Genomic DNA, 14,425 nt, shown 5'->3' with positions numbered 1-14,425 from the left:
AAAATGCCTGCTGCTCACACAGCAAGAGGTTTGCTTTTGCATTTACTGCACTAATGCCGGCATGGAAATATTTGTGGAAGACAAAAGCATTCGCATTTGCGGCTCCCCAACCACAGATTCAGCGTTAGATGAATTTGAGCACTGCTTAATCAGTGGGAGTCTCACGTGACTACTGTGCGAACAGTTGATGAGAATGAGGTCAGAATTGCTGATTGGGAAAGCGGTGACTTGACAAAGAAAATGTCATGTCCAACCTTTTCTTAAAAAGCTTGCCAGACAAAGCCAGCTGAAACATGTGCTCACGGTGCCTCGCATGCCCCTGAATAGCGAATAATGAAGGAGTGTAAGTTGAGGTTGTAGCCTGGAAACTGTGTAAGCAATACCCCTTTAGATGTAGCGGCCCACCCTCGCACACGCTAGACAAATAAATTCGGAGAATACATTTTAGGTGAAGACAACTATCAGAGCAAAGTTTTGCTGCAGCAAAAAAAAAAAATTAAAACTAGATTTACGTACAATGCAAGAGAAAAAGAAGGCAACAAGACAAATCTGGTCCTGTTGCCTTCTTTTTCTGTGTCCGTTGTTCCTCGCTGGTTTATTCGTCTACAATCACGTACCAACTCGCCCAACTATTGACATTGTTGCACTGAAGGGAGTACACTCAGCATAGGTCACTTTGACCCGTTACATTTTGTGAACAAAGCAAATGGGGACACGCAATGTTGAAGCCGTGTTTTGACTGACATAAGCGGTCTTCGATAAAAAAGTTTCACTGAAATTTTGACCGGCATTTTATATTTTTGAAAATGAGCTTTCTTGAAAAAACTCGCTTCTTTAGCTATCTTTTTTTTTCACTGCCTGTAGAAAGATCTTTAGCAAAAATGTTGCGAAAACTTTGTTCTACATTTGACACTTTCTTTATGTTCCTGTGGGGAATAGGCAACGTGCCAAGGTGCATTGTTGTTAGTAAACTTTTGATTTAGACAGTGTTTGCCATTTTTTCTCATTTTTTTTCTCTTCTGTAGACAGCATAAGGAAAGCGTGGATGTAATTCACAGTGATGCATATTAAAGCCAGCAGAAAACAATTTTGACACAACATTTATAGTTCGCGTTAAATTTGGCCATGAAATCGGAAAATGTTGCGGTAAGCAAAAATGGGACACCTGCACCACCACCCTCAATATATTTTTTTGGCACGCTGGGAGCGGTTTTTGGAAATAAAAATTTTCAGTTGCATGCACTTTGAATGTGCCCATATAACAAAAAAAAACAGACAAAAACAAAAAATATCGACCAGACAGGCATGTATGATCTCTCGTGGAATCACCCTTTTGCCTGATACGTGATGTTACTAAGAGTGCAAAGATCAACTTATATTATGGCATCTTTGGATGGTTGCTTCAAAAGGGCTCCATGCGAAAAAAAAAGGGTACAATTACATTTAGTTGGTTCTCCCACCAATTGTGCCAGGGCAATTCTGCATGCGAGCATCATAACAGTACTTCAATTATCACTGTGAAACTTCTGAGAGCGTGCTTTTGCTGGTGTGGGCTTCGCGATTTAGACAGTTCCGTAATTCACTTTCTATATCTCGCAGGACCAAGAAGCGCCTCTTGAGTCGAGAGGCAAACAGTGACAGTCTTCACTTGCAGTCCTGGTGTAGGACTATCCTGCAAGTGATAGTACGATAGCACTGGTTGCTTTCATATCCAACCATTTTCTTACTTAGCTCACGCTCATGCTCTCCATGATGTTACGTTATGCAGTGGCACTTAGCCGGCCGAATTTCCCCTCTCCCTGCATCATAAACTGACATACTGTGAAAGTGGCACGTGCTTTCTCTATTCTGATCTGGAGTGACTTGCAATCATACCTGAGGGACGGCTATTGATGTGAATTCACCAAGAGACAAAAACGAGCATGCAGAGGAGCATGAATATCAATGAAATTCCAAAACCATGGCACAGAAACACAAACAGGAGATGCTAATGACAAGTCTTGCTCTCTGTCAGTTTATCAACATGATTGCATTTGCCACATGCTCAGCCTGCTGTCGATTTGCTTAGTTGTGACATGCCATTCATTACGAGTACATGAATTAACCAATAAGATTTGAGAAAGGGAAAAAATTTTCCTTCACTCGTTTGTAGGACAAAGATACTGAGAAAATCCTCTGTAGCTTCATGCTGTAAATGGGTGAATTACAATATTTTTTCTCCCTTTCATGAACACCTCTTCACCTTTCAGTCTTCTGCCGAACTTTGTAATAAAATTTACGTTGGCAGTGTGTGCATGTGTGTGTCTTGGAATACGTGGGCATGTTCATTTCAATCCACGTATTTCGGGACATGTCATTAATGCAAATGTACCCATAACTTGCCATGCCCAAGATAAATGACCATGCCCATATTTACTGAAGCAAGGCATCTTGCCATGGAAGGTACAATGTTATAGAGTACAATGGTCCCTCGATTTAGGCTCTTTTTGAACTGAGCCATATTAAAAATTTTATTGCGTGTGAAAACATGTCCTATATTTGACCCCCTGCTTGACAAGTCAAATGCAATGACGCACACTTCTCCCTTCAGAATGCTTCCCCGACTTAGAATTGGACAATGATGGGTAAGGGTAGAAAAAAAAAATGAGAAGAAAATCTGTCTAGACACCCCAGCTTTGTCATTAAGTTTCGAAAATTTTAAGAAAACGTTATAACTTTTAAGAGCAGTTCGATCTGATGACAGCTGGGACCAAGGTTTAGTTCCTGGGCTATTGAACTGGCCTCTCTCGTTTTCTCTGTTCTCGCATTAGTGACAGTAAACATAATGAAGTGACATAATGGCTTGTCCCAGAATAAACACTGCTGCTGCAGACCAGATCCTGATCCCCAAGATGGTTACTGAGAATAAACTGATTATTAATTAAGGATACAAGCCCAAAGTTCAGTGTGATGGGCAGTCAGCCAGCTACCTAGCCTCATTTATGGTAGCGTAAAATGTCACCAGATGGCACATGTCTGTCATAACTGTGTGTTATATGATGATAGGATAAGTACCATTTTACGTGTGACCAAGCTTGTAAATTGCCAGAGCACACGATCAATGTTCTCCTGTTACAGATTGTGTGTTCAAGCCTAGGATGATTAAATTCACAATGTCAGAAATATAAAATGCTGGAAGTTCAGTGTCTTCATTTACACTGCACAATCATGGCATGATTAATATGCACATCCTAGAGAGCACACAAACGGGTGTCGCCCATGATGTCTGCTCAAGGCTTACCTCAAATGAGTATTCGTGGACCAGTGTTATGTCCCTTTCATCCAGCAGGGTATACTTTATCTGCAAAATAACACCAAGTCAGCAGAATTGGACAGAGTGCAACAAATGGTGCACTGCAAATGCTATAGCCCAGTGATGCTACCGAGGACTTCTAAATTGGAGCAATTTCTGGAGAAGCAAAATTTCCATTTTGGAGCATATTGGAGCAAGTAATCTTGCATCTAGAAGCACCCTGGAACAGCAAATTTAACACTCTCCAGTGGAGTACATAAGAGGCACAAGTTGCATTTACATGCAGAAACTTGAATAATTATTATGGAGCCCTTACCAAGAGCTATCTAAATATATTGATCCATTGCAAATGTCATGAAGAAAATGCTATCTGGAGCACTCATTATTTCACTTGAATATGCAAAAATAGGGGTGTCATGCATATGGACGTTGTGGAATAACCTCCTCAGCTATTTTTTTTTACACTAGCAAATAAACAGAATACCGGATCAATAAAGTTGTATATTATGAAATAACACTCTAAATACAACTATATGGTCATCAAAGTGCAGGGCTCCTGCCACAAATCTATAGTAGTGATGTTAATAAAATATTGCACTTTTAAGTCCGGCAAACAGACAAACGCTGTGACATAGAACAGTGATTTAATGCATGGGTGTCGGCAGGATTTTTTCTGTGGGGGGGAGGGCAGGCGCTGGTAGGGCTCGAGGGGCAAGTGCTGGTGCGGCTCGGGGTGGGGGGAAAGGGGGGGGGGTCGTCATGTTTTTGTTTATTCACATATCCTAAAGGTTCTTGACGGGCATTACATTGCATTACATAGGGGGGGGGGAGGGGGGGGCGTAAGTTACAGTGAAACAGATATACACTCAGCAGCATAAACAGCAGCATAAATGAAGCATACAATAAATAACACTAGTGCATACAAAAGATATTACAAGATTTAGACATACAGATTTAAAAAAAAATTAAGCAATATTAACCCCTTCAGACACCACCTATGAAGAACTTTCTGTACATGTGTCAAATCGATACAATGTTATTTCAAGGCACTCGATATTGCAACAAAAACAATGTCGTAATACGTTCATTTATGTGTGTTATAGTAATCATTCCTTATTATTTTGTAATTAAATATCTCTATAGTAATCACTCCTTATTATTTTGTAATTAAATCTATTTCGAAGCCATTCATGCTCTGTTTTAGCATAAATAGAATGAAACCTCAGGCTAGAAATATGGTGTCAATTTGTTTTCGGTTATGTCCAAGTTGAACAAAGGAAAATTACACTTTTGAAGCGGGTCGCGGGAAGCGGCACGTCGAACGACTCGGCAAATATGGTAGTGCCTTCAGCAAATTGATCATATGCAACAGTACACTGCAAAATGAAGTTAAATAAAGACAGATTTATTATGTAGGAGGTTCAATTCATCCCAAGCTCAATGTATTAGCCCCTAGTCAATACAAATTACAAAAACAAGTGGTGTACACAATTGTGTACATAGTGTCTTAAAACATGTATTTAATATAATACATGTGTAAAGAACAAGAAAAAAAGGCCAATTTTCTTCGCAACACAATGGAAAAGCTTTCGTCTGAACAGGGGAGAAACAGTTGGTGCTGCTTCATCAATGTGAAGAGAGCTTTATGGCATCAGTGGAGTCGCAAGAAGCAGGGAGGAGCGATACCAAATAGCATTTGGGTCGCTAGCAGAGCTTGGTTATCAGCACAAGTCTGCCATTTCTAAAACTGTCATCTGACATCACATGTCTGCATAGAAAGTTGCACGAAAACCACCTTGTTTGATACTAATCGTTGAGAAACTGCCCCACTGAATTCAGTGGTCACCATCAGTTGTGACAGCTCCCTGGTGGAATACTCGTCTCTACTACCAAGTAGAATACACCTGTCTACCTTGCCTGCTTTAGGAACTCCACGTGAAGCTACTAGTTGATCGTGCAAACGCTACAATGCTGACACATGGTACACAGGAAAACCACTGAGAGTTTTAATAAAACTTGTTCTCAGGCAAGTTGATGCGGTCTAATGAACATAGTTTGGGGCGCTAGTTGACACAAATTGAAGAACACAGACATGGTGTGTGCGTTCTTCCTTATCCCTGTCTCAACCAGAACTTTCAAACAACGTTTAAATCAAGAGAGATGGAAACTAACATGGGATATGAACAGCGGCTACAAGAAGACCTTAAACTTGAACTGTGGACCCCTAACGCTGCTCCTCGACTGGTACTGGGCCCATTCAACGCTTCTTCCTGACTTGGTGGTTATCTTTCTGGTCCAACTGCGTGGACGGTGAAGACAAAAATCGGCTAGGGATCAAAGTGCTCGCCATCATTGCTGCTTCCTGTTCCTTGCTGCAAGGAAGGGGGCACCAGCGTCAACAGACTAGCTAGTCTAGCAACGTTGGGCAGGCACATTGTCTAATCCAGGCCACGCAGCACGCAAAACGTTCACCGCTTTTATCACCGGCTCCTGCAGTGCAAGACCGTGGAAGGTGGTGATGGAAACCATAGGAGCCGTTTGCTCAACATAAGAAGGTCTCTTCGACCAATGCTCAGGCCATGAGCTAGTTCTGCACGGAAATGAAAGCAATACTTCTGCTCATTCGTTGGTCTTTTGCTTATTCTACACTGGCTGGACACCACATATGCAACAGCTCCGTTGGTCACCAACTGCACAGCGAGATTCTGAACAGGCCAGCAGGTAATACATGAAAGTGCAAGAACATTAGTCTCGCCATTTCATGCGGCGCTGCGCTTATCACATATGCTACAGCCTCCTGTGGTTACAGTAGATCAGGATGGCTTTACCCCAGGCTAAATTTTCTTCACTGCAAAGCTTGGTGCAAACCCGTTAGCTTTAATCTCAGGTGTTTTCCCCTTTCATGACTGCAGGATTATTTCATTTGGCTCTGTGGAACCTCAAAAATTTGTGTGAAGTCTATGATGCCCATGAGGCATGTTTGTTAGCTCGGGGGCTGCTATCTAAAAACCACTGCATCACAATTGCGATATATTACATTAAAAAACAAAGATAATCTAGACCGTAGGAAGCAGCCTATTTCTACTGTCAATATTTCGATAAAAATTGTTTAAAAATTTGAAAACAGTTATCAACTGCAGAATAAACAAATACGGCACTCAATATTTTCTTTTCAAATGCATTTAATAGTACTTGTAAAGGGCAAAATCCGTCTATACAACACAGCTCTTAAATAAACGAAACCTGCATTCTGTAACGGATGTGCTTTAAAGAATTGCGGCATTTGTTTCTGGCTCAGAGTTGCAGTTTTGTAAACTGTTTTTGCGGCAAACTCCGCAATATCTTCCAGGCCTCAGATCTGTTTCCAAAGAATTCACATTTATCTACATGCAATAACCTCACATCAGTCTCGAGTATTTCTGCAGTGTGCATTATTTGAATTGATGCCATCGTAGTTGGCGCTTCCTTTCTTCAACTAGTGGGGGGATTACACCGCTTGGTGTGCTGTACACGCCATGAAGGAGCCAACAATAGACTGGAAACATCACACGTGCTCTCAAGCAAAAGCACGGCACGCGATCGGCCCACCTCATTTGGGCAAAAAATCGCGGATGCTTCGCTACAATCCCTACAGTTAACAGCAGCGATGCCTTTCCTTACAGCAAACGCGCGAGAAATGGACGCGACTCAGGACTGCAGACTAACACGAGGCCGTTTACATACTGACTAGTGCATAAGTACTACGGGGATTTCGAAAGAAATTACGACTATGCGCGTGAATCGCGATACTTCGTAGCAAAGCCAGGGCGTGCTTTAGCAGTGACAGCGGTATCACTGTTCTATTTTAACTGTACCACGATCCGAAATCCTTACGTGCGCGAGTTGCTCGATGCGTGCGGTAACATGTCGAGGTTACAGGTTTCGCAGATTATAAAAGCCGACCAAGACGGTAAACCGGCACTGCTAAAACGTCCTCGTTCTGCATCGCATAAATCGTAAGCTGGATCGAGAAACTGCGTATTTAGAGCTGAAGAAATTTAGTAAGCACCGGCTCTACAACTTTTCAGCAACGAGTGGAAGAAAACGAAGGCTACACTGGTCCTTTCGAAGGACCAACACCACGGCGTTCCCCCAAGGCCCCTGTCGACGTCAAAGAAAGACCGATCAGCCCTCACACGCGCGGCAAACCAAGGGTGTCCACAAAAGCGCCTCCCCAATCCCAGTTGCCCAACCATCCCCCCCACGGCAGCTGTTCGCGCATGCACGCCCAAGGACGGAGCTTTTGAAATTGTCCCCAGCGCTCTCATGTCACAAAGTAATCGAAGAAGCCTCTTGTTGGCCGGTCGGACGAGTCTTGGAAGGCGCCAGCTGATTCACACTGCGAACGTTTGCCGCCGTTCGCATGACGAAGTGATAGGATTTTTTTTCTAAGTGCCGACATTCGGCAGACTAGCCGGCGAGCGAACCGCCATCGGGCCCTTATTGATCGCCGAGCACACCGTTGAAGTGGCTTCCGCGCTTCGATTCCGAAGCCTTCTCGGCGCCCACAGAATGGAAAGTAATTACAGGCAAACCATATGCAGCTACCAGTCATGGGCATTGATTGGTGCGCTGATTGGGTCCTATCAACGGCGCTGGAATATGGCCAAGCGACAAACCGAGTGCGGCTCAAATTAGACCGCGTTCACCCACGAGTTTCGAAACGTCCGGGGCACCAGCCTCGATATCAGCGTGAATGAAAGAACACAACTAACGTCCAATAAGCTTGCCATGGTAACGTCGATGCAACTTTTTCTGCATTCACTTAGCTTATCAGCGAATGTACTCGCGAATTGTGCACACACTCGCAACAGAGCGTTTGCAAGGCTTCTTGCGAGTGTTATACGACGAAACTGCCGCGCGCGTACGACAGGAACAACGGTCCTCCTTCAATGGCCATGAACTACATAACAAAAGAAAGCCTCCTTCCCTGAAATCAAGACAGGCCGGACAAGGAACCGTCGGTTTCACTTCCTGAACGAGCGTTTTGCTTTTGTTTAATTTGCTTGCTTTCTCTCGCCCCGTTCTTCGCGGCATAGCAACCAAAGAAGTTGCGTGAAGCCGCGGCGATGCACGCCAACCGCAGATTACGAAAACGCATGCAATACGCAACGAAAAGGCCGAGAGATTGGCAAGGGGCTTTGAGAAAGTCCCCATCCGGATGACGCACAACTCCAGTTGCTGGAACGCACACCTCGATTCAAGGTTCGCAGATTACGCGGAAACAATGAAACCACGCCAGGGTTCGGGGACCGTCGCAAGCTGCAGCACGCAAACTGCGACGCGCCCAGAAACAACGATAAACGGAAGCGGGAAGAGCCTTTGTCTGGCGCAGCTAGTAAAACGCGGGCAGATATACCGGAAGAGTGGCGAAGCACTTTCCCTTACCTTTCCGGCGGCGCGGCCCAGCCTGACGATGCCCAACTTGACGCCGGACACCCAGGAGTCCGAAGGGCCCGCCTGGTCCTTCATTTTGTCGAGGTAGGCATACAGGAGCCGCCGTAGGAACCGATGCGGCTTGCTGCAACGCTGGCGGAAGTGGTCGTTTCGGCCGTAAACAACAGGACCCGAACCGCGAGCTCACACGGAAACACCACTGCACACACGCGCGCGACCCGCGAAAGAAACGGAAAGGCCACACCACCACCGACAGCCGCGCAACACCGCGAAGAACATGTGTGAGACCTGACATTCACGCGCGCTCTGATCCCCGTTCTGCGCATGCGCGAAAAAAAAAAAAACAATTGCAGTGTTAGGGATTTTTTTTCTTCAAACTTTAGGTACTCCCTAGATAGGTCAGTGAGTCGCGTTTTATCCCTAGGTTATAGCTGGTTATGTCGTCGGGCCCGAGTGTTCTGTGGCGGGCCGCTCGAGCGCGGGGAATATGGGAGTTGCGAGCGAGGTAAGTCCTCAAATAGCCGAAATTAAAGGCGCGTTAATCTGACGTAGACAGGTTTAACGCCAAAGCGTTTGCCGGGTTAATGTACGGAGGTGCACGGCTGTTAAAACGCGATCCATTTTTGCGACACCCGGCGGGCGTTCGAGGTCGCCGAATCGAGCATTTGTCACGCAGATTGATTGCTTCGATTTAGATTGCGTTATACAGAGCCATTCTACTGCGGCTCGACGACTAGTTGCTCACTCGTCGCCTCTCTCACTTTGTTGATAATCTGACGGCATTCCCCCGGGATATTGACTAAAAAGGTTGGAGTGTGCGTTAGTACTATGCACGCCGAAAAGTCCGGCACCTTTCGCGGTGTAAGAATTAGGGAAAGATCTTTTATTTATGCAGGTGCCCATTCCAGTTCCCTGATGGATCTGCGGAGCCGGATATCTGGCACTGCGGAGAACCGAGCTGATTGCAGTACCAGCACTCTGAAGAAGTTTCGAGGCAAGGCAAGACTGACTTCACGTGTGGAGTGGAATCATGTTGATATTCGGTGCAACGTTGGTGTGCTCACTGTGTTCAGTCAAAACATTTACTGATACATTGATTTATAGTCAGCTGCCTGCTCCTGAAATATAGAAATCTTGTGATTCTCTTGGGCAGAAGAGATCTTGCCATAATCACTGTCACGGCCAGAAGTGACGCTGGCCATGGCACAGAGTTTGCACACATCTATGTACCCATAAAAGGGGATGGCGGATGTAAATGGTGTGTGCTCGGCTTGCAATGGAGGCAATTGATTCACGAATAACTTCTACGTTTTCCTGCCTTTGTGTGATCGGGGCCAGGGCTTTTAAGTAGGGCAGGGGGGGGGGGGGGCAGCCGCCTCCTCCATTTTATGAGTAGGGGCTCGCCCCCTCTCTGCAAGTCACCTGTATAGCTTTGCGGCACCCATTTAACAAGCGCTGGAGTTGATTTTTTGCGCAAGAGTGCTTTCTGCGGGGAAATTATAACTCTCCAATTTTCCGAGACACTGCACACAACGGGTCACCATCGTGTTCGACTAAGCTCCGCTAGCAAAATATAATCCTTTCATGTTTAAGATGTCCCCGCCGCAAAGGTGTATTCACAATACCGTATCTACAGCTTAATCCCGAGCGTTCAGTTCGTCTTAGCAGGGCTCAGCTTGGGAGAGCGGAGCTCATTAATCAGCGTATCGCTACACCTCTGTTTTTAAAGTATTTCTGACGGTAATGCGCTGCACAGCCAGATAAAACACCTCCAGGGGTCAGTAATATCTGCAACAAAATGTCTTTTCAACTGTGAAAAGGAATTCTAGAAAAAATCCGGGATGACTTGTGGCGTAGGTGGCTGTTTTGGTCGGCGGTACATGGCAGTATGAAAAGCTTTTGGAGGGGAGGGGGGTGGCTGAAGCCCCATAAGCCACCTCCCTGGCTACGCCCCTGATATATATATATATATATATATATATATGGGTGATTCCACGTAACATCGAACAATCGATGGCTGGTCGACCTCTCAAATTTATTTCAAAATTTTATATATTATTGCCTGATGAGTGGAAAGAAGAGATCCGCTATTTGGTTTGCCGACAAAAATTTTTTCAAAGCACAGGAAATCAATAATGACGAAGAGGTGGAGTGGAGCGCTCATCCGCTCTGCTGTTTTGGCCAACTTTCGTTATGAATTGCAAAAAATATATTAAAGTTAGGTAGCTGAAATTTCTGTAACTAAATATATGCATGTTTTTGCTTCTGCTCAGGTATTTTTAGTTTTGATGTGTAGTGTAGATGTTTTTATAAAAAACCTCAGAATTGGCCCAGGAAACGTTATTTTCTTAATTTTGAAGGTCTTTATCTCAAAAAATCCTTGCAGCAGAGCAACAAAAATTGCGCATTACGTTCTTCGCATGCTTATCTACCACACTGCGGAATCTTATATTTATATAAGTTTTCAGTAAAGAGATATGATCGGGCAAAGTTAAAGAAAACACCAGACAATCAAAACTTCTGACAACAATTAAAAAAAAAAACCCATTTTTTATATTTCTTAAACTTTGTCCACTTATTCTCCTCCACATCAGCTGCTTTCATAATCATTGAAAACACGTTGCATAATGTCGTTGCACTAATAGTTACGACCCCTCCAATGAGACCCTTAGGCAAGGATTGGCAATTCCGACTTCTTGCCCAGCAAGTTATAAAATGCAGGCAGGATTGAATTGCTTTTTATCAAAAGGCCAGCAGGTACCGAAAAAGGTGTCTCCGGCACTGAAGACGTTAATTTTGAAATTATTTCGTCACTGCAGCGGCCACGAGCGCGGGGCTCCCGAGCAGGCGCGCGTTGTAAGAGACGGTGCAGTGAGAGGTCGTTTTTGCGTCCTCAGACCGATTGAGTTCGAAACAGCAACTCCTCTTGGGTGACTTGAACGCACGTACACCGGTAGTCGCAGTGATCTGGTTAATGACGTCGATTTCCTTTTCAGGGGGCATAAGAATGTCATCGTTAAACTGCGTTCCGTGAAGATCTTTCATTGCAGTGGTAGCAAAAGCACGCGTAGCACAAGTAGTCCGTCTCACTGGCAGTCACTGATCTTTCGGGCGTTAAACGTTTCTTCAAAGCGTATATGCCTAGGTCGGTAACTCTGCGAAATTTTGGCTTCTTTGCAATAATTAAAGGAGTACTGACACGATTTTGAGACATAGCAAAAGGGACATTTTTGCTTCGTTGGTATGCAGTGTCCACGCTGTCCACACACTCGAGTCGGAGAACATGTATAAAATATTTTAATTTGACTTTGAAGTTTTCGTCGCTGAGCATCTGCAAGCCAGCTCCACTGCAAGGACATTATCCCGACGAGTCAAGACAGTTCGCCCGAGTATGCGAGTTCTGCGTCCTGCATGCAGCCTAAATCGCAGAAATCACTGTCAGGGTCACAGGACGACAATTCACTCATCGTTGTTTATGTGCACCACGAGCAGATGACGAATTTGCTGCTAGTACGTCGCGATTTTCTGTATATCCGTGACGTCACACTGCAATGAAACGACACTGAGAAGACACCCTCTCGATATCTAACCCGAAAGTGTCTTTTTAAGGTGGCGCTAATTAAAATATATACGATGCATTCCCAGGCACCACAATAGTCGTTTTAGGTTTCTCGACACCAGTATTTTTGTTTAGAGCAACAATCCGAAAATTTTAAAAATTCGTGTCAGTACTCCTTTAAAGGCCAACTCCGGCGATTTTTCGAGGTCGATGGATCTCAACGAAATTCGCTGGGTACGTTCCTTTACACGTTTCCGTCATTTATTCCAAATTACAGGCTTGAGACATGCGCAGATTGTTTGCAAATGAATTTTAAAGATTGTCTGCAAACGCCCTCCTGGCTTCCCACAATTATTGGCAACATTGCGTCTGTGACGTCAGTATTGGGAAGGCGGCGGAAGTGACGCAGCCGAGGGCACCGCTAACTTCGGCGCTTCGGCTGCTACAGCGAGCATCTGCTGTGAACAAGGCGACAGACAGCGTTGCTTTGGCCGGCGCTTCGCTGGTCGTCCCGGCTGTCACAGTTTTCATACTTCGCGCCGGCGTAACCGGCATGCTTCGCACGACTTCCGGTTCGTTCGTAACAACGTCTACGTCATACGTAGACAGTACACTCGGTTGGGTTTCGGTTTCGGTGTCGCGCTTTTTTGCTTATTTAAAATTATTCTCCAATTTGCCGAGTATTTCTGCTATCGGGCCCGTAACAGGAGCGTCTCAGGAACATAAAAGCATCATTACTTTGACATGGCCAAAAAATCGCCAGAGTTGGCCTTTAAGCTTCTTAAGCTTCGAAAGGTAGTCTCCACAATACACTCATTCCGAGCTATACTTTCTCGCCATGAGATGCACAGGAGGAGTAGAGTAAGAGCAAAGCACAAGAACCATCCGCGCCGAATGAAGTGTGAACAGCGCTCTGAACGCGCGGCTAGTTCAGGCCGTCTGCTGCCGACATCTAAGATAGGCAAGCGCATCCGGTTACCGATAGTTTTGCTTTTCTTTCCTTTGACATTCCGTATTTTGCTTTGCCACTAGAGCGCCACGTTAATGCTTTCCACTGATCGCAACTGGCGCAGCGCAGTTTCTCTGGCAGCAGCGTGCGTGAAGCGAGCGCTCATAGCTCCCTTATAGAGTTCTCATCTTGCTTCCATCTCCGCCTTGTTATCAGCGCCTAGCTGCGATCCGAACAGAGGGCGGATAGAATAGCGAAGCTCCAGTGCACGTGCGTTCAAGTCACCGGAGAGGCTTGCTGTTTCGCACTCAATCGGTCTGAGGACGCGAAAACGAGCTCTCACTGCTGCTCGGGAGCCCCGCGCTCGTGGCCGCTGCAGTGACGAAATAATTTCAAAATTAACGTCTTCAGTGCCGGAGACACCTTTTTCGGTACCTGCTGGCCTTTTGATAAAAAGCAATTCAATCCTGCCTGCATTTTATAACTTGCTGGGCAAGAAGTCGGAATTGCCAATCCTTGCCTAAGGGTCTCATTGGAGGGGTCGTAACTATTAGTGCAACGACATTATGCAACATGTTTTCAATGATTATGAAAGCTGATGTGGAGGAGAATAAGTGGACAAAGTTTAAGAAATCTAAAAAATGGGGTTTTTTTTAATTGTCGTCAGAAGTTTTGATTGTCCGGTGTTTTCTTTAACTTTGCCCGATCATATCTCTTTACTGAAAAATTATATAAATGTAAGATTCGGACAGTGTGGTAGATAAGCATGCGAAGAACGTAATGCGCAATTTTTGTCGCTCTGCTACAAGGACTTTTCGAGATAAAGACCTTCAAAGTAAAGAAAATAACGTTTCCTGGTCCAATTTTGAGGTTTTTTATAAAAACATCTACACTACACATCAAAACTAAAAATACCTGAGCAGAAGCAAAAACATGCATATATTTAGTTACAGAAATTTCAGCTACCTAACTTTAATATATTTTGTGCAATTCATAACGAAAGTTGGCCAAAACAGCAGAGTGGATGAGCGCTCCACTCCACCTCTTCGTCATTATTTATTTCCTGTGCTTCGAAAAAATTTTTGTCGGCAAAACAAATTGCGGATCTCTTCTTTCCACTCATCAGGCAATAATATATAAAATTTTGAAATAAATTTGAGAGGTCGACCAGCCATCGATTGTTCGATCT

The 14,425-nt window shown here is 44.7% G+C and overlaps 1 protein-coding gene across 1 annotated transcript in view; it reads right to left on the bottom strand.

Annotated features, from left to right (window-relative positions):
* Positions 1 to 9,008, bottom strand: part of LOC119392050 (zinc finger MYND domain-containing protein 19) — a 34,594-nt gene extending 25,586 nt beyond the window's left edge. The window contains exons 1-2 of the mRNA XM_037659667.2: positions 8,720 to 9,008; positions 3,281 to 3,340 (exon numbers count right to left, since the gene is read on the bottom strand). Of these exons, the coding sequence (XP_037515595.1) occupies positions 3,281 to 3,340; positions 8,720 to 8,803 (144 nt within the window). The 5' untranslated portion in view covers positions 8,804 to 9,008. The remainder of the gene's footprint in view (positions 1 to 3,280; positions 3,341 to 8,719) is intronic.
* Between the last annotated feature and the right edge of the window lie 5,417 nt (positions 9,009 to 14,425).

This window comes from Rhipicephalus sanguineus, chromosome 1 (genome assembly GCF_013339695.2).
Source record: "Rhipicephalus sanguineus isolate Rsan-2018 chromosome 1, BIME_Rsan_1.4, whole genome shotgun sequence".
Taxonomy (NCBI): Eukaryota; Metazoa; Arthropoda; class Arachnida; order Ixodida; family Ixodidae; genus Rhipicephalus; species Rhipicephalus sanguineus.
This window is presented reverse-complemented; position numbering and strand designations above follow the sequence as displayed.